Below are 17,499 nucleotides of genomic sequence, written 5' to 3' on the forward strand. Positions count from 1 at the left end.
CACCGTGCCTCTTCCCATGTGCTATAATTGCTTGCTTAACTGGCAGAAAGAACATTTTACCCTCAGAAGACATTTCAGGGCCAGACAGATGCTAAACACTGAACCACAGGGCTGTGGGCAGTGTGTTCCAAAAAAAAAAAATATATATCTTTGCTGAAGGCTGCAGGAAAACTGATTGCATGGATAGAGTGGTAGCACAGGGATGCAGCAATATGGGGGAGAAGGGAAAGGAAACAAGCAAATGCTATTGCATTGCTTCTGCTGAGCCACTTTCTCTCTTTTTCTGGGTGGCAAGCAGCGGCAGGGGCTGTTTGGCTTGATGATCCGGAGCTGCCGTGTGTTCTGCCCCAGCACAGTGGGGCTATGGCTTCCCGACCACCAGTGATAGTCCCTAGAGGACACCCCGCTTTTTGGATAGTCAGTTGCCTTCAAGGCTTGCTGGCAGGGCAAAGTGGGTGTAAGACCTCGGGGTGAGGATGATCAGCCCCAGGGGACACCTGGGCAGGCATCAAAACAGGGTCTGCACAGTCCGTCCCCTCGTTGTGTCTGTCTTGGGATGGTGAACACTGTGTGCATCCTTTGGCGGGGGCTCTGTCCCCAAGCGGAACCTGTCACCACCCCCTCTGTGCTTTACTTAAGTCATAATGTAATACAGATGCTCAGCCTGATCAGCTGAACTGCTTGTAAAGGCGCTACGTCAGTTAATTTTTCACCTTGATTTGCCTTTTGTCTTCCTACAGCTGGACAACCCGGACGAGCAAGCAGCACAGATCAGACGCGAGTTAGATGGACGTCTTCAAATGGCAGAGCAAATTGCCAAGGTAAAAACCAAACAATTCTTCACGTAGAAGCGCATAAGCAGTGTGATGAAGCCCCCATGTCCTGTCCTCCTCTCACAGGTTTTTTTCTCCCAGTAATCACCACTTAACAAATAGTAGATTTCAACTACAAACAAGTACAGGTGAAGCTACTGTAATGTGCATTTCTTGTCCTGATGAGCTGGGACAGTTCAGGTTCCTGCAAAATCCCTTATGAATCCTCAGTGATGGGGAAGATCCTGTCCTGAAGTGCTCCAGCTAGATCTGCCAGTGCCCATCTGAGCTCTTTGTCAGACCCCTGTGCTAGGTAATACATGTGAAAAAGAGCCAGGAATTGCCCTAACAGGGTTTGTGCTGTTCACTGGGTAGGAAGCCACAGTCCCCTGACTGCAGGTAGATGCTGCCTCAATAAAGGAACCTCAGCTGTGCTGTCCCAGACATGCTCACGCTTTGTACCGGGGCAGTCAGGTTAGCGTTGCACCGTACAGATATCACAGCCGCCTGACATGGGACGTCAGAGCAGTTTTTCATAACCAAGCTCTTGGCTAAACTCCCCAGACCTCCGTAAGGAGACGTGTCACTGGGAGCAGATCACACCCTCACACTGTGCAGGTTTATGTGGCCTCTGATGGGCCACAGAGGGAGAGAAATCCTGGATCCTGTTGACATCAGTATGGCCAGGATTTTATCCTTGCCACTGATCAGATGTTCCAAGTCACAGATAAAGCCCTAATAGGGCTGAAATCATTGGGAATTATCTATCTGGCTGTTCTTGATAATCAAGAGACCGTTACTAGAAGGAAAAGAAAAAGGTTTGATCAGAGAGGCATAGCACAGGCTAGGGACCTGCTTCCCAGCAGAAGTCCTCCCAGCACTGAGCTGTGCCCAAAGTGGGGGGGGGAGGGGGTATGCAAAAAGTAATATAGGAACTGTTTGTAACCACACTGAGATCCCTGGGTGTGAAACGCAAAGCACTTTGACTTACAGTCAGGCATTCACAAGGGTGCCGCTAGGACCTGTGCAGTTACTCTTCATTAAGGCTTCTGTTAAACAGCTACTGCTGTTGCATCTTTGTGGAGGTGGGTTCTGGCTTTCCCCACTTCACTGATGAAAACAGTAAGGTGGCCAAGGACCACGTGGCCAAACGGTGGCACAGCAAAGCAGCAAACGGACTGCAGCTCCTTGGTTCAAAAAAAATTGGAAGTGTCCAAGGCCAGGCTGGATGCGGCTTGGAGCAACCTGGTCTAGTGGAAGGTGTCCCTGCCCATGGCAAGGGGATTGGAACTAGATGGTCATTAAGGCCCCTTCCCACCCAAACCATTCTGTGATGCTATGATTTTATTGTGAAGAAAACTTGCAGTATTTTTAATTTGTGGCAAAATGAAAGCGCTGCTGCTCCAGGTCCAAGGTGGATCAGCCAGGCACTGGGTACCGGAATGAGATTGCCTGATTTCATTGTTTCATTTGCTCTTTACGGCATGTGGGACAGTATGGTTCAGTAGCAGCTAGCAGAGCCTGCAGCTTCATGAATTATTTTTTGCAAACAAGAATTTGCCATTCCCTTTTCTCCCCCAAGGATGCTGACGACAAGCCATGCTGCTGTTGGCCCTGCGAGAGGCAGTCAGGGGAAGTCCTCACCACAACCTGACATTTCCCTGTGCAGAACTCAACCTTCAGCATACAGCGGTGCGGCTTGGAGGGCGGTTTAGAGTGACTTCCCTGTGATCCAGTTGGCAGGCATTGATATTTAATCTCCTTCACCTTCCTGCTGCCGGGCTTCTAAGATCCCAACAGCACCTGCCCACGAGAAACCTTTTTCTTTCAGCCCCATGAAAGCCATCTTTTGGTGGCATCCGAATGACCTTTTGAATCCTGTCTGTATCCTCCTCTCCGGGCAAGGCTACTTTCCCTCTAGTGTAGGGCAGGTTCCCAGTTCAGCTCGATGAAAGGGTAGCATTTCCCATTTTATCTCCAATTTGCAGCTTTAAGTGCAGGTTTCTTGCAGGGAAGACCTGTGCTGTGAAACCAGCCCTGAGGTGGCTGCCTTTGAGACTCCATGCTACGGGTAAATTAACACCTCATTAATACATTAAGAAATCCACACTAGGACATCTGTACTTCAGAGGCCACGAAGGCTTTGGAGTCTAACGGGCCTGGGATCAGAGTGCTGCAGGACTGGGGGCTCTGCAAACCCTTGTCTGACCCCAGACTAGTCACCGTGCTCACTGGCTTTCCCCAGTGACCCGTTCCTGCATCTGGAAACCAGGACACAGCGCGGGGTGTTTTCACCCCCTCGTGTGCCCAGGAGAGCGCGGCTAAGCACAGCGGCACTAGGCAGGGTCCCTCGCTGAGCCCCACTCCGTCAGAGCACCTTGGAACCGGCCAGCTTGAGGATTGTGCTGGAAGTCAAGCAGAGCTTTTAAAGCTGAATCGGGCCAGGCTTTTTGCTAAGTGGGAGCAGCATTAGAGCTGAGACTTTAGTGATGCCAAGGCAGAGGTATGTGTTCCTTTGCAGCAGCAAGTGCTCTGCTGCTCCGTGGTGCCTTTTCCTCCAATGCAGTCACCTGGCCTCAAGGGCAAGGAGAGCACGTGTAGGTGCAACTAAATGAGACCTTGGGATGACACCGGAGCAATATGTCCGTCTGGGCTGGGCCTACTCTGCACCAGCCAGCTGGACTGGTCATTCCTTACGCTCTTAGCTCTGCTTTTCTCCATACTTGTCCCCATTTCTGGTCCTCTCCCTGCTCCAGCTAACACCGTTTCTTGCTGCTGCCTGCATCCCTTGATTGTGTCTTCCTCCAGACTTCTCCCAACTCTGTCTGCAGTCTGATGAATAACACGGAACTACACCTGCAGCTCTGCATTTCCATCATCAGGGCCAGTCCCAGTTAAATGAGTATGCGTCATTCCAAACTGGTTTTAGCCTTAGTATGGGGAGTTGCTGGTGGCACACAGTGACATGTCTCAGTCCTTGCTGTACTTTTGAAGAGGTTTTTTGGGAGCAGTGCCAAAACAGCAGTCCCTGGAGAGATGGATAGCAGCAGGGTGAAAAAGCAGTAATGTTTAAACATCATTGCTTCACCACTAGTCCTCAAAATCTACAGAACAGTTGTGGTGTTTTTTCTAGGGGTGGCTTGCAACTTACGTAATGATAGACAATAAACCAGACTGATTAGGTAGTTTATCTTACACCAGGTCTAATTTACATGAGGGAATTGTATCCCAGCATTGAGGCTGGAAACAGAAGACTATTCTAACTGCTTGGTGTGAGTGCTGCTGTGAGCTGTGCTTGTAATGGGTAAGCTATTGAGGACTGATGCAAAAACTGTGCAGCAGAGGACTTTGTCAGCAGCCTAACGACATACTTCTAGAAGAAACATGACCTTGTTTTCTTTGCTAGTGTACATTTTGCAAACTGCTTTTTACAATCTTAAGAATTGCCACTAAGACACTTTGCGCGTCAGCCTCAAGTTGCCTGGCTGCAGATGCTGCTTTGCTGTCATGCACCTTGCAGAGTCTCTCGGAACCCACTGAGAGACGTTCAAACCCTGCGCCGAACTGGAGCACGGGCAGAGTTGTGAGAAGATGTAGAGCTCGGACCAGTGATTCTAATGGAGCTGGAGCATGGATGAGCGTTCAAAGCTGAGAACATGCACTGGGGAGCATCACGGTTTGCTCTGTCACCTTCGCTTTTAATGTTTAAACATCCTGTTGTCCTGGTTTAAGTCCAGCCAGCAACTCAGCACCATGCAGCCACTCACTCCTTTCCCCTGTGCAATGGGAAGGAGAAAAATAGAAGGAAAGGCTTGTGGGTCAAGACAAGGAGCTGGGGTGAGGTCTCACAGTGAAAGGTGGTCTTGTTGGAGCGAGACACAGGCCCAAGGGCTGTTTTACCCCTTCTTTCAGTCGGGATCATAAATTCCTGCCCATCTTGGGCTCCTTTCACACCTAGAAGACTAATGGTGTAACTGCTCAGAAGTGTTTTAAAAAGAGCTGGCATGTTTGGGAGCCTGGAAAACAAGTCCCTAACTGTCAGCATCCTTTGAATCATTAGCAAATTGCTGTCAGTCACGAAGTTCGGCTGAAACCTGGCCTGGAGTTTGTAATTGTGAATATGTGTATAGGAAGGACATTAACAGATAGAAAAATGAATAAAATGCAAATGCACGCAAGAAACAGTACAGTTGGGTAAGTACCAAGTAGCAATTCTATGGGAAGCTAACAATAACGTTTCTGTGTTACGGAGGGGGAAGCTGTAATTTGTCATCTGGTTTGTGGAAGTTCCCTGCTCGCAGACCTCTCTGCAGATGCTCCTGGGGAATTCTCCCAGTGCAACAAGTGCTTGCTGCTTGTCCCCACAATTCATGCTGTTGTTTTTTTTTCCCTGTCCAAGGAGCGCAAGTTTCCGAAATTTGTGTCCAAAGAAATGGAAAACATGTACATCGAGGAGCTGAAGTCGTCTGTCAATCTCCTGATGGCAAACTTAGAGAGCATGCCTGTGTCTAAAGGAGGCTCTGAGTTCAAGCTGCAGAAGCTGAAACGCAGCCACAACACCTCAATAATTGACATGGGAGAAGAGAACGAGAACCAGCTCTCCAAGTCGGACGTCGTGTTGTCGTTCTCCCTGGAGGTAAGCTCCATGCACATGGCAGCGTGCGGGGTTTGTGGGAGTAAGAGTCGCAGCCGTCGTCTGCTGCTGGGTTCACACTCAAGTTAGTTGGAGAGGGTTCAGTGGAAATCACTTCCTGATCTCCGTGAGGAGTGAACGGCTCCTCTGAGTTACCAGAACCTTTGACTGTGATCAAACACCGTGTCCTTTCTGGTGTTCCAATACTGTCTTGTTGGAGCAAACTGAGATAAACCGTCTGACATTTCCTGCTGATGTATGTCGAATAGCTCAGCAATCGGCATTGTTAGCTGACCTCTCCACATAGCTTGTTACTGAGTGTACCCCAGTAACCTGAGCCTGTATTGCCCCCAAAACCGGTGCGATAATGCAACCCCGTGAACGTCAGTGTGTTTAATGATTGCCAGTTGAAGGTGTCACTGCATTTCCCTGCGAGCCTTGCTGCTCTCTGGAGAATTGTTTAAAATTGCTGGCGTTTGAATGCACGCGGCAGGTTGGTGTGGAAACACTGTGCTTTGCTGGCTTGCTCTCCGCTTTGTGTTGAGCTCTGACTTTCTGCTCAGCGCTCCGTCGGGCACTTTGTACAGCCCAGGGTGCTGCAGGGGCCCACCGGTGCCTCCAACACGGGCTGTCTCAGTCCTGGAAGCAGTGTTGCTGCAGTAGCTGTTTTCAGCCAGCTTAATTGTTCTGCACAAACATATCTGCGGTCTAGGCAAGACATTTACTCCGAGGAGTCATCAGCACACCCGTGTGGAATTGTTGTCTATCGGTGAGTGGGTTTGTTGTATTGTCAAAACAACTGCCAGGACGGGGACAAAAATGTAGGATGCAGAAAAACAAGAAAATCCTATTTTTGTGTGGTTTGCTGTTTATTTCTCTTCCTGAGGAGTTTATATATATATGTGTGCATTATATATATCATGCCAGTGCAAAACTTAATGATGCCGGTTGTCCAGGCTCAGAGTTTAACTCATTAGATGCCTTGAAACCATCTTTACAATATTCAGTCTTATTTTAAAAGAGGGCTGTAATGAACCCAGAGATGGTGCCTTCAACACCAGCATCAAGTAAAGCCTGACTTCTAAGCGTTCCCATGCAGAGGAGCAGGGAACTGTTACAAAGCAGTCGGAAAAACATGTGCAGCACGTATAGCTGTGCATAAAGGGACTCACCCTTACAAGGAGGTGTCTCAAACGCTTTGCTCGGGCTGAACCCTGGCCGGTGGGAAGCAGAAGCTCAGTGAAGCACTGCCCTCAGGAGCTGGCAGGTCTGTGCACTACTCTGTGCACGGAACTTCTGCTGCAAGAGAGCTTTTGTCGCCGACGTGTGCTCATCAGAGGGTCTGCGGGGCTCTGTGTGCCCAGTGGGGGATCCTTGGTGCAAGGGCAGATCAGAAGACCTGAGGAGAGGAATTTTAAACCCCTGTGTAGATACTTCATAGGTAGGTGTAATAAAACACAAATATTAATTTCCACCGTGTTTCTTGTAGAAATATTTAAGGTACATGGTTAACAGGCTTATTCCTCTTTAAAGAAAAAAAAGGGTAATTACCTGAAAGACACTTAAATGGTGATTTCTTAATAAGAAAGCTGGAAAGACTCTTTACCAGAGTCTGTAATGACAGGACAAGAAGGGGTAACAGTTTTAAACTGCAAGAGAGCAGATTTAAGTTGGACATCAGGAAGGAATTCTTCCCGCAGAGGGTGGGGAGGCACTGGGACAGGATGCCCAGAGAAGCTGTGGATGCCCCATCCCTGGAAGTGTTCAAGGCCAGACTGGATGAGGTTTGGAGCAACCTGGTCTAGTGGAAGGTGTCCCTGCCCATGGCAGATAATCTTCAGAGGTCAGACCCAAACCATTCTGTGATTAATCTTGAAAACGGGCTTTTGGTACGAGCTGAGCAGCTGTGTGCTTTTCTTCTGGATTTCACATATTAAGGCACAATTAGGCAGGACAGTAACGTGTCTGCGAGACCCATTTCCTGAAGCGTGGTACTGCCCTGGGCAAGCTGAGCAGCTGTGTGCTTTTTTCCTGGATTTCACATATTAAGGCACTATTAGGCAGGGCAGTAACGTGTCTGTGAGACCCATCTCCTGAAGCGTGGTACTGCCCTGGGCACCCAAGGGTTTTGCCAAGCCCGTGTGCAGTCGGAAGGAGACCTCCCACTCTCCATACAGACCCTGCTGCCAGGAACATCCAGCAGCACATGGAGGACCCCAGCGCCAGCTGACCTCACGGGATCAGCAGCCAGAGCAGGAGCTGAAGGAGGCTGCTTCTCTGACCCCCCCTTTCTTTGCCCCACAGGTCGTCATCATGGAGGTGCAGGGTCTGAAGTCGCTGGCCCCCAACCGTATCGTCTACTGCACCATGGAGGTCGAGGGTGGGGAGAAGCTGCAGACTGACCAGGCTGAAGCCTCAAAGCCAACGTGAGTCTTTGCCTCTTGCTTTCTCCACCCATCGCTCTGCTGCGTGCTCTCTGCGGATAGCTCTGGCTCCTGTGTGGTGATGCCAGAGGGAACCCTGAGAGCAGAGGAGAAACGTGGCCTTCCGGCGTCCTGGTACTAAGAAAGGCACATAAGCCCTGATTGAGGGGGAAAAAAAAATGTTAATGACAGGCTTATGTCTCTTGTAGCCATAGAGACATAAATTTGTGCCTGTACGTAAGTACTTTGCTAAATAGGGATGGAGTTAGGCATGTGCTTAGATAAATACTTGTCTGAGTGTCCATCTGAACTGGTGCCATCAGGTGTAGGTACATAATCTCCTCCTCACTGTCAGGGTTTTGGTGGTCCTGCAGGAAAAGGAAATAGCTGGCAGGGACACGCTCCAGCAGCCACAGCCTGAGGTGGGAGAGAGGAGGTGAGGAAAGCTTCAAGTTACTCAGTTAAAGCTTTATCTGAGGCCACTCTGCCCTAGTCCAGCTCAAGGGCAGAGTTTTGTTCTATCCTCTTTGACCTGGTCCCCAAATCCCCAACCTTAGCCTTATACTTGACTTTTTTGTCTTACGCAGATGTTGCTATAAGCCTGCTAGTAGTGATTGATCTTTGTTAATTTAGAAGGAGAAAATGATGAATGGCTTATTTCCTTTCCGATCTGTGGGATTAGTTAACTTGAAACACTCTTTATATGGATTTGAGGCAGTTTTCCTCTGGATCACTGCAGAGATTTCACACTTAAATGAAATTCTCAGTGCACATCCTCATAGTGGAGAATTGCCAAGGTGATATGAAACTTCCTCCAGTGATGGGGAGCAGTGCAGGGGGGCTGCTGTTGGGATATTCCCTCTCTGTTCCCATATCCCATTCCCTCACTGGCATTTCGCTGGGAGCTTCCCAAGCTTACGGAAGGAAAGCCAAAAGCACCCGGCTGCGTTACGTGCGAGTGCATACACACTGCAGGCAGAAGGAGAGCGGAGCGGGAGGCAGGCTGCCTTCCCTCGGTGCTTGTCCTCCTGCGCAGAAACTGCTGATGCCTTGTGCCCTGCGCCGTGCTGGAGGAGCATGAATCTGCAGCAAGCCATTTAAAAACAATATTCCCAATCAGGGAAAGTGCTGCAGCCTGCCTTAGTTTTCAAAACACTTAGAAATCTGCTTCAGAGGAGGAAGTAGAGCTGTACTTGGAAGAAAATTTCCATAAGAACCTGCAGTTCCTGCTATTTCAGGTATTTTTGTTGCTTCAGTGGAGAAAGTTGGACTTTGTTTAGGGAAAATTCCTAGTACCTATCCTGGGAAGCACACTTCTGCTGCGTTAGTTAGGTGTGCTTGTTTAGCTTGGTCTGTTCATACCACTCTAGCTCAAAGGGTCTGTCCTCACGCAAGCCTTCTTGCTGTCAGCCACAGGACCATTTATGCAAGTGTTATTTTGAAAATAAGGGCTGCAGGAGTGAGCTCTTTAATTGAGTGGGTCTTTTTATCATAATGAAATGTACAGTGTCTGGGCATGAAGCCATCAGCCCTCAGGAAAACGCAGCCAACACTGCACATTGCAGTGTGTTATGAGTTGCACAAGTCCATCACACTCATCCTCCCTCTGCACTTCCCGCAGAGGTGCAAGCCAGGCTTGAAGTCTTCTGGGTTGCTCCATCACTTGGGCTAATGCCTGTGGAATTGCCTTAGGAGGGGAGTAGGTTTGACAGTTGCATTCCTTGAGGGTCCTCAGACTCGTTCCCTCCAAAACCAAAGACCACCCAAGTCAAGGCTCTAAAATAACCTTGCACAGGACTGGAGACCATCACAGGAAGCTTGTCCCTCATTTTTTAGAAGTGCTTCTTTCCCCTTGCTTCCCCTCCCAGACACAACAGCCCAGGCAGGGAAAACCAAAGCCCTGTGAAAGCAATTTACTGCACTTATATCAGAAGAGGAGGAGAGAGAGGATGAAGTAGATGTGACATGTTTGTCATGTTGCTTAATGCCAGACTTGAAGGCCCTCAGGTGCTGTGGTGATGAGGACAGTGATAAAACTACCCGGAGAAGTCCTTGGTGCATTTTTGAGCTATGCTGCCTTGCAGATAAAAGATCCATCGTCAGCCAAAACGGTCTTCTGGAGTGTCCTTAGATGCTGATGTCACCCTCACTGAGATAATTCACACCCTGTTTGCTCATGTACTTTTTATCATAAGCAAAATGCTCATTGATAAGGGGACTAGATCAGCAGAAGCATCTCCAGGGGAGGCCCCGGGCTGTGTGTGCTTTGGCAGGGGATGCTCCCTATCCTGGGGGTGAGGAGCACACTGCGGGGATTTTGAGCCTCAGCACTGTGAAAGTGTAAGTACTGAAGCAGGTTACCCCTGTATGTCCCCAAACTTTCACATCTCGGAGGCTCTAGAAGTAGAAATGCAGGTTAAGTGCGTGTACTGAGAAGATGGGGTGAGTACGGTTCTGGAAACAGGCGATATTTTCTCAGATTAAACTGTAACTCTTCAAACTGCTGGAATTTCGGTTTTCTGTTGTCTGGAGGCTCTACAGGCTACAGAAGATTGAATTTCTCATATACCTCAGAGGAAAAAAACATTACCAATGAATCTTACTGTTCAAGACCTCTTTCATGACAGCCCTGTGTCCTGGGGAGGTGGAGAGTGTCACCCGTGGCTGCTCTTCAGCTCAATGCCGTGCCAGGGGTACCAACCTGAGCTCCACACCCCTAATAGGAAAAAGGCAATTTCCCAGCCAGGGAGAGATTTTCAAAAGCACTAGTCTAGGTCTGTGAGAGATTCACCTTTTCTCTTGCCTGGTGCAAAACCTGCAGTTTGTGCAAATAAGATGTTTGAAAGCATCTTAGTGACTTCGGAGCTTGAATCCTGTTTGTAGAGCTTGAAAGAGGCAGGGTAGCAGCAAGGTTAGCAGCCACGTGTACCAGGCAGTGAGCTGGTTCGTGTGTGAGGACCGTGGCTCTCGGGAAGGCAGTACATACTGGTCTTCTGTTACTTCTCAGGCTCCATGTTGGATTCCTGACATTTTAAGCCCTTCATGTGAGGATTATCTGCTTCAGCATGGGTAGAGAGGATGGCACAGTAATAGAGAAAGCCAGGCCTGAAATAGCAAGGGTTATTTCAGATCAGGCTTGCAGTGTGTTATTAGTAGTGCTTTTAATAAGTTGTGGAAGAAAAAGCTTTTCTATTTGCCCTAACCGGCAGATACCTCTACAAAATATCCCAAATCCCAGTGTGAGCAGGATTTTGCTGCTTTTTATGCTGGAATTGTATTCTTACAGATCTTAGAGGGTTTTATACCACGCCTCCTCCCTGCACCTTGTCCTGATGTCTACCCTCTGCAAAGCACGGTGGCTCTGCACGTCTCCAGGAGCTGCGTTAGTAGTGCTGCTCTTTGCGCGGGCCGAGAACAAGGATGCTGAAGGGTCTGGGAATGGCACAGAAAGTCCAGCCACAACAGCTCTGTCCTACGGTCTCTAAAGAGGCTGCTGGATATATTTAAACAATGACCTGTGCTTGTAGCAGGGCTCATGGGCTGTATGATTCATCTTACCATATTGCCTTTTTCTGACGAGCAAAACAAAAGAAAACAAAGAGACCCAAACAACAGCAAGATCCTACGTGCCTTGGAAATGAATGCTGTATATTCACCTGGACATACTTCCGCGTGCAGATAAGTGTCATTCACTACTGTGAGCCCTGGGAGAGACTCAGGTGCATTGAACCATTTAGGTTAAAAGCAGGAAATAACTCGTTGGGGGTGACTGTGGCCAACCTGTCTGGACATCTTGGCTTGCTCAAGAAGGGACAGAGGTGTGGGCTACTCCTCTGACTCTGGAGGTGCCTTCCTTTGGAGGTTAAATATCCCCCTGTGCAGAGCAGCCTCTCCAGGACTAGTGCAAGGGTCATGCACTAGAGTGTGAGAAGAGAGGATGGAAGTTACTGTTTTGGAAGGAGATAGGATCACTCTTTATTGCCTGTTTTTTTTTGTTTGTATCTGCAGTTTTCTTAAGCATGTGCTGCAGGGCTGTGCTGGAGAGAGGACATTCAACAGGTCTCATCTGACTCCGTGTCACTTCTTGTGCTGTTTGCCATGACCAAGAGCTTGCGCCTCATCCCTTCTCCTGAAATTCTCTTGATAAAGTGATGTCCTTGGTAAACTTCTCACCTCCATCTCCGTTCCCTTAGCCACTGTGCTAGGAGACAGGTCTGCCCTGGTTTATCACTGATGCTGCTCCCAGATTTGCTTTCAAGGTGCTCTGACAGCTCAGCTGCTTATCTCTGCTGCACCAAGCCCTCCAGGCTTATCACTGTCTCGGGCCTTCATTTGGCATTGGTGTGCCGCATCCGCAGAACCCACTGCCTGACAGGAATGTCACAGCATCCTTCCTCTGTGCCATCCAGTGACCGTCTCCTCCTGGGAGGTGGGCACTGAGCAGCAAAGGGAGAAGCCCTGCGGGAAGGGAGGCCGGTGAGCAGGGATGCAGTCTGTCTTTGCAGAAGGGAAAAATCCAGTTTTTTCACTCAGGAATTCCCTGCCTCAGGCCCTGGAGTTTGAAGTGATGCTCAGTGGCTTTGCACAGAGTGGGAGAGTGATAAGACCATTTTGTTGCAGTCGGTGTTTTGCTGTCACGGTTCATTGGGAGATGCTGGGAACATTTCCCTGTAGTAAAAGGAGAAAGGTCCTTTTGAGATGTATAAATTACACATAAATATTTCGTACACTGTAGAACAAATGTAACTCTGCTAAACTGAAGGGGCTTATACTGATGCAGAATTTAGCCCATCATTCACGTTGTGTGTCCCTCAGTACAGCTGTTGGTGCTGTGTCGGGTAGGTCTGTTCCAGACATGTGTGGATCTGCAGTCCAGGAGGCTGGCCACTGCTCTCAGCATTGCTGTCCCGGCTGCTGTGAGCCTTGCAGACAGGAAAATCATCCGCCCGAGACTTCCTGGCATCACCTGGGTGCACTGAGCCCGTGCTCAGAGCTGTTCCTGGGATGCAGAGGTGTCACGCTATGGCAAAGCTCAGGCACAAGACCTGCAGAGCTACACAGTTTTAAGCAGTCATTCACATTTAGGTTTGCATTCCCAGCTAAGCCCTGTGTAAGCAAAATTCGTGGTGCTGGGTAAAAAAAAAAAGACAAAGCAAAAGGAAATTTTAGGAGATAGCTGCTTTTTTTTCCCTCTTCCCTTTTCTAGTTGGCTTCAGCATTAAATATAAGCTGTCTTAATTACCCAGGCTGATTAGCTTGCCTTTCCAGTTGCATGGTTTTGATTCCCAGCTGTGCAGATGTTTACAGCTCCTTTTCCTCAGAAAACCTCCAGGAGCCTTGTGAATGTGTCAAAGTAGGTGACTGAGCCCTGGGTACAGCTAACACCAGGCACCGTTGCTGCTGGGGTCCAGCCCTTGTCCCTGGGGTGCGGGTCTGAGCAGGGGCTCAGTCTGCCCCAAGGCATCTGTTGGGGAAATGTCTTCCAGGAGAGAGCTTCAGCTTTGCTCTCTGCAAGCACAGTGTGGATGCTCTGTAGCCCACGATGCTGCCGGGCTGAGAGGTGACAATGACAGGGACAGGAACTTCAGGGGAGTTGCTTTTAGCCCCTCATCCTAGGGATGAAGTGTCCAAATCCCCTACACAGGGTTTCTTCACTTACAGCTATTTAGGATGTGTAGGAGACGGTTTTCTGGTGAGACTGTGCGTGACTTTACACGTGAAGGGCTCTGCTGTTAGTTCTGTATGACCTGCTCCTCAAATCCTTTTTTGTGTTTGTGATGGTATCCTGAGATTTACACTGTGTGGTTCCCATTTTTGAAAGTGAAGGCTGTGAACAAGTCATTAAGCACAGCAAAAAGAAAAAAAAAAAAAAAGCCCTAAAAAGTTATTACCCAGGTGCAAGCATGTGATCTGTTATGGGAAGTCTTCACGCAAGAGGTTTTGTGGCCTTTTTAATTAAAGATGCAGAACCTCGTGTGATGCTTTCTCTGAGCCACTCGGCAGGAGCAGTTCTACCAAAAAATCGGCTTTAGGTGAAGCAGCTGAGCTTTTCCTCAGAACGCAGGCGAGGCCTCGCAGGGATTCCCTTACCCTGAGGATCACTCCAGCGGCAGCACTGCCATGGCGCAGCCTCCTGGACAGCAGTGCAGTGTCTGCTGGGACTGCAGATGGAGGTCGAAAGTCACGTGTGTGGTCCCTCCTCTCTCCTGCTCTTTCCGTTACACCAGAAACCGTGTTGAAGAAAATGAAGGTTGTTTCTACAGACTTGCCTCTTGTAGCTGGGTTTTCTGTAAGGAAGTGCAAGCTGTGGCTGTGTTCTCTGACCTTTAGAGCATACGTAGCCTTGCTGTCACATGGATTCTCTGTTGTCTAGTAAGGGTTGAGCTCACACACCTTCTCTTTCACAGATGAATGTCTCTCTCTTCTCGCCAGCTGTCTTAATTTCTTGAGTGCTCCTATGCACTTGGGAATTATGTATTCCTGTGATAGCACATACATTCAAATCTAAGTAATCCAGAAGGTGCGATGATGCCCAAGGCGATTTTCATCGACACCCGTCTGCTTCATCACTCCTATTGCATGCAACCTTGAGATGGGATGGTAAAGACCAAAAGGACATTGAAATGAGATTGAGATGCAGTGATCTGAAACAGTGCTAAATTAAGAGGAGGACTGCAAAACAGAAGTCGTGGGATACATTCAGTCTTCTTGTTTAATGCTCATGGGTGGTGTTTTAAAAAAAAAAAAAAAATTAAGCTGTGCCTTAGTGGAAGTTCTACATGTCACTTGCCAAGGGGAAGGCGGGGGATGAGGAGTGAAAAGTGCCCAGTTGTTGGTTTATTTATGAAATGCTGTGTACAAGTAGTGCACATTTTTATTTAATGAACTATTGCTGGTTGCAAGGCAGTAGAGAGAGACACAGAATTGGTATTGTGCCTACTCCTGCCTGGACAGAGCTCTGGAAGAGGGAATGGCTTATTGGGAAGGCCAACCTCGACAGTGATTGCTCAACGTGTTAGATGTCCTTTCTGTGAAGTGAAGGGAGGGAGGGCTGTGCCTTTGTGACTGTGCTAGGTGTGTCGATGAACAGCAGCACTGTGTGTGAAAGCCCTTGAGGGGAGCTACGTGCTGGTGACACTGCGTGGGCAAAGAGGATGAGGCATGCTCATGGAGAGAGGAGCTTGGGACTGTGGCTGGAGTGCAGAGAGACACGGCTGTGGTTTCTTGAACCTCTTCCAGAGCAACTCCAGGGTGCTGCAGATTGAAAAAGTCCGTGAAAGGTAGGATACAGCGCATGGGAGTGTCTGGCTTGGCTCACTGGCCTTTCACACCTTTGTCAGAAGGCCTTGTAGGCAAAAAAAGCTGAGAGCATCTGCAGCAGCTCCCAGTCCGTGGGGTAGAGGTGAGAAGGGAGATCCCTGCATCTGCCGGATCCATCAGGATGTGGGAAGGGGGCTCACCAGTCCCTGATGGTTGGTGGAGGAAGGACAAAGTCCTCCAAGTCAGGGGATGCTGAGCCCTGCGATCGTTGTCAGGCCAGAGACGCAAGAGGTGTGTCTAGGGAGGGGTCTCCCACAGAAAACAAAGGTGTTAGCGTGTTTGCTCTAGCTTTTCTCAGTGGCCCTGTGTCCCTGGGCCAGTGGCTGGCGCAGTCCTTACCTTAGGTTTTCTATCCATGAAACTAGGGCAATGATTCTGTTTCACAGCAGAGAAAATGCTCCTGACGGAGGTGGCCGAGTGGGCATCATCTGCTGGAAGTGCCCACTCACCCCACTTCCCCAGGAGATACCAGGATGGCTTTGATCCTAGCCATCAGAAGTTAGGCAAGACAAACCCCACCCGAGGATCTGGCTGGATCTGGGTTCCCTGTCTTGGGTCCTGGCTTAGAAGAAAATAGGACAGCAGAAATGTGAATGGTGGCACAAGAGACAGTGTCATACCTCTTGTTCCTCTCTCCAGCTGGTTTTGGAATGATACCATGTGCCATTTGCTGCTCTGTTTACATTTAGGAAATACTTCACTGCTCTCTTCTACTGAATTTTATAAAGCAGGGTGTAGGCTGGGTTGGCACAAAACCGGTAACCTGTATTTTCAGGCGGGGGCTTTCCGTCTCCTTTCCCATGGTCTGTGCTTGTGAGACACCGTGTTTCTGTAAAGCTGGCAGTGCGTGGCCTTAGTAAGTCTAAATCATAACGAGGCCTTAACTAGTCCTTTGCAGCTGCGTTTTCTTTCGGGGTAGTAAGATTTGATAGACGTGAATTAAATAATTGTTCTGTGAGATGAGCACGTCTGTGGCTGGTTCGGTGGAGCGTCTTTGGCCAGAGGAAACTTTGGTTAGCGTGTGCATGCCATTGCAGTCTTGCACAAGAAGTGGTAGTAACCACAGGTAGTAAATACACACAGACCCATTTCATGAATGAAGGAGTCTTGTGCTGTATCCGAAGCAGATATACTGATGTTTACAGCCTTTGTAAAAGCAGTTGTTCTTTCAGCTCAGACCTCCCAGTAAAAGGTTGCTGGGCTTACATTTCCATTTCCTTCTGCTGAGTTTTTCTCCTCTAATTGCAATATTGTAGTATTAAGCGAGAGCGCAGGGCAATTGAAAAGCAGTCGTCATTTAAATCATGCGAAGTAATCACGCAGCTTATGCTCCCTGTTAATGCCCCGAAGATTGTGGGGAATAGCGTTGCCATAAATTCTCATCCCAACCAGCCGCGGGATTTCTGCAGCGAAGCAGAGCCTGGGGGGAAGCAGGCTGGGAGGAATGTGTGCTCCTGGGCATGGGAGGGGAGGCTGGGCTGGGAACAGGGATGGCAGAGGGACATCTCTGGGGCAGGAATATCGTGGCCATAAATAGCTATTATGGGATTAAATTTATCTCCCATCCCTTCTTACAACTTCCCCATAACATTTCCCTGTGCATCAACTACAGGGAAGCGCGTCAGGCTGAAATCAAGCTCTGCGGTTTCTGTATAGCAAAGATCATCATCCTTTTTTTGGGTTCCTAAAGCTGTGCTGTCGGCCTCGGCAGCTCCTCTTGGCTGCGGTGCCCTGGCAGCCAAGTGACACGGCGCTGGCACGGGAATGGGGTCTGCGGGGACTGCTTGTGAGCCACAGGCAGATCAAGAGCAGACCTTCACAGGCTTTGCTTTGCTCCAGCCTCCGTCAGCTTTACCCTATTCCTTTTGCACCTTGCACACTCAGACGCAGATGTGATGCTCTCCCAGACATATTTCTCTCTCAGCCGGCAGCCGTAACTGGCTGAGCGATATCTGAGGATGTGGGAGTTGTAGCTTCTGGAAGGAGAGATGGTGCCTTTTATCAGCTGTCTGGTACGACTGGCTGCATGATGTTAAGCAAGATGGTGTCTGCGTGCATGACACTTACATCGTGTCTCAGAGCCGTGGGAACAAAAATTGGACAGTCCATGAAATGCTGGAGGTTGGAAGACATCCTCAGCTGCTGCTGGGAGGAGTTCAGTCCTTAGGGATGCGCTCACCTTTTGGATAACGCCATCATGCTTTCTGCAGTGGTGTTTTGGGGTAAATGAACACCCTTTTTGTAAGCAAAAGAATAACTAATGGTCCTTTTTTTTTTTTTAATTTTAGCAGAGGGAGTGCTATATGCTCAG

The 17,499-nt window shown here is 49.0% G+C and overlaps 1 protein-coding gene across 1 annotated transcript in view; it reads left to right on the forward strand.

Moving 5' to 3' along the window:
- Window positions 1–740: 740 nt before the first annotated feature.
- Window positions 741–17,499, forward strand: part of CADPS (Ca++-dependent secretion activator) — a gene marked incomplete at its 5' end in the record, with an annotated part of 133,733 nt that continues 116,974 nt past the window's right edge. The window contains 3 exons of the mRNA XM_010147145.1: window positions 741–821; window positions 5,212–5,448; window positions 7,750–7,871. Coding sequence (XP_010145447.1) covers window positions 741–821; window positions 5,212–5,448; window positions 7,750–7,871 — 440 coding nt within the window. The remainder of the gene's footprint in view (window positions 822–5,211; window positions 5,449–7,749; window positions 7,872–17,499) is intronic.

The sequence above is a fragment of the Eurypyga helias genome, unplaced genomic scaffold, assembly GCF_000690775.1.
Source record: "Eurypyga helias isolate BGI_N326 unplaced genomic scaffold, ASM69077v1 scaffold6122, whole genome shotgun sequence".
Lineage (NCBI taxonomy): Eukaryota > Metazoa > Chordata > Aves > Eurypygiformes > Eurypygidae > Eurypyga > Eurypyga helias.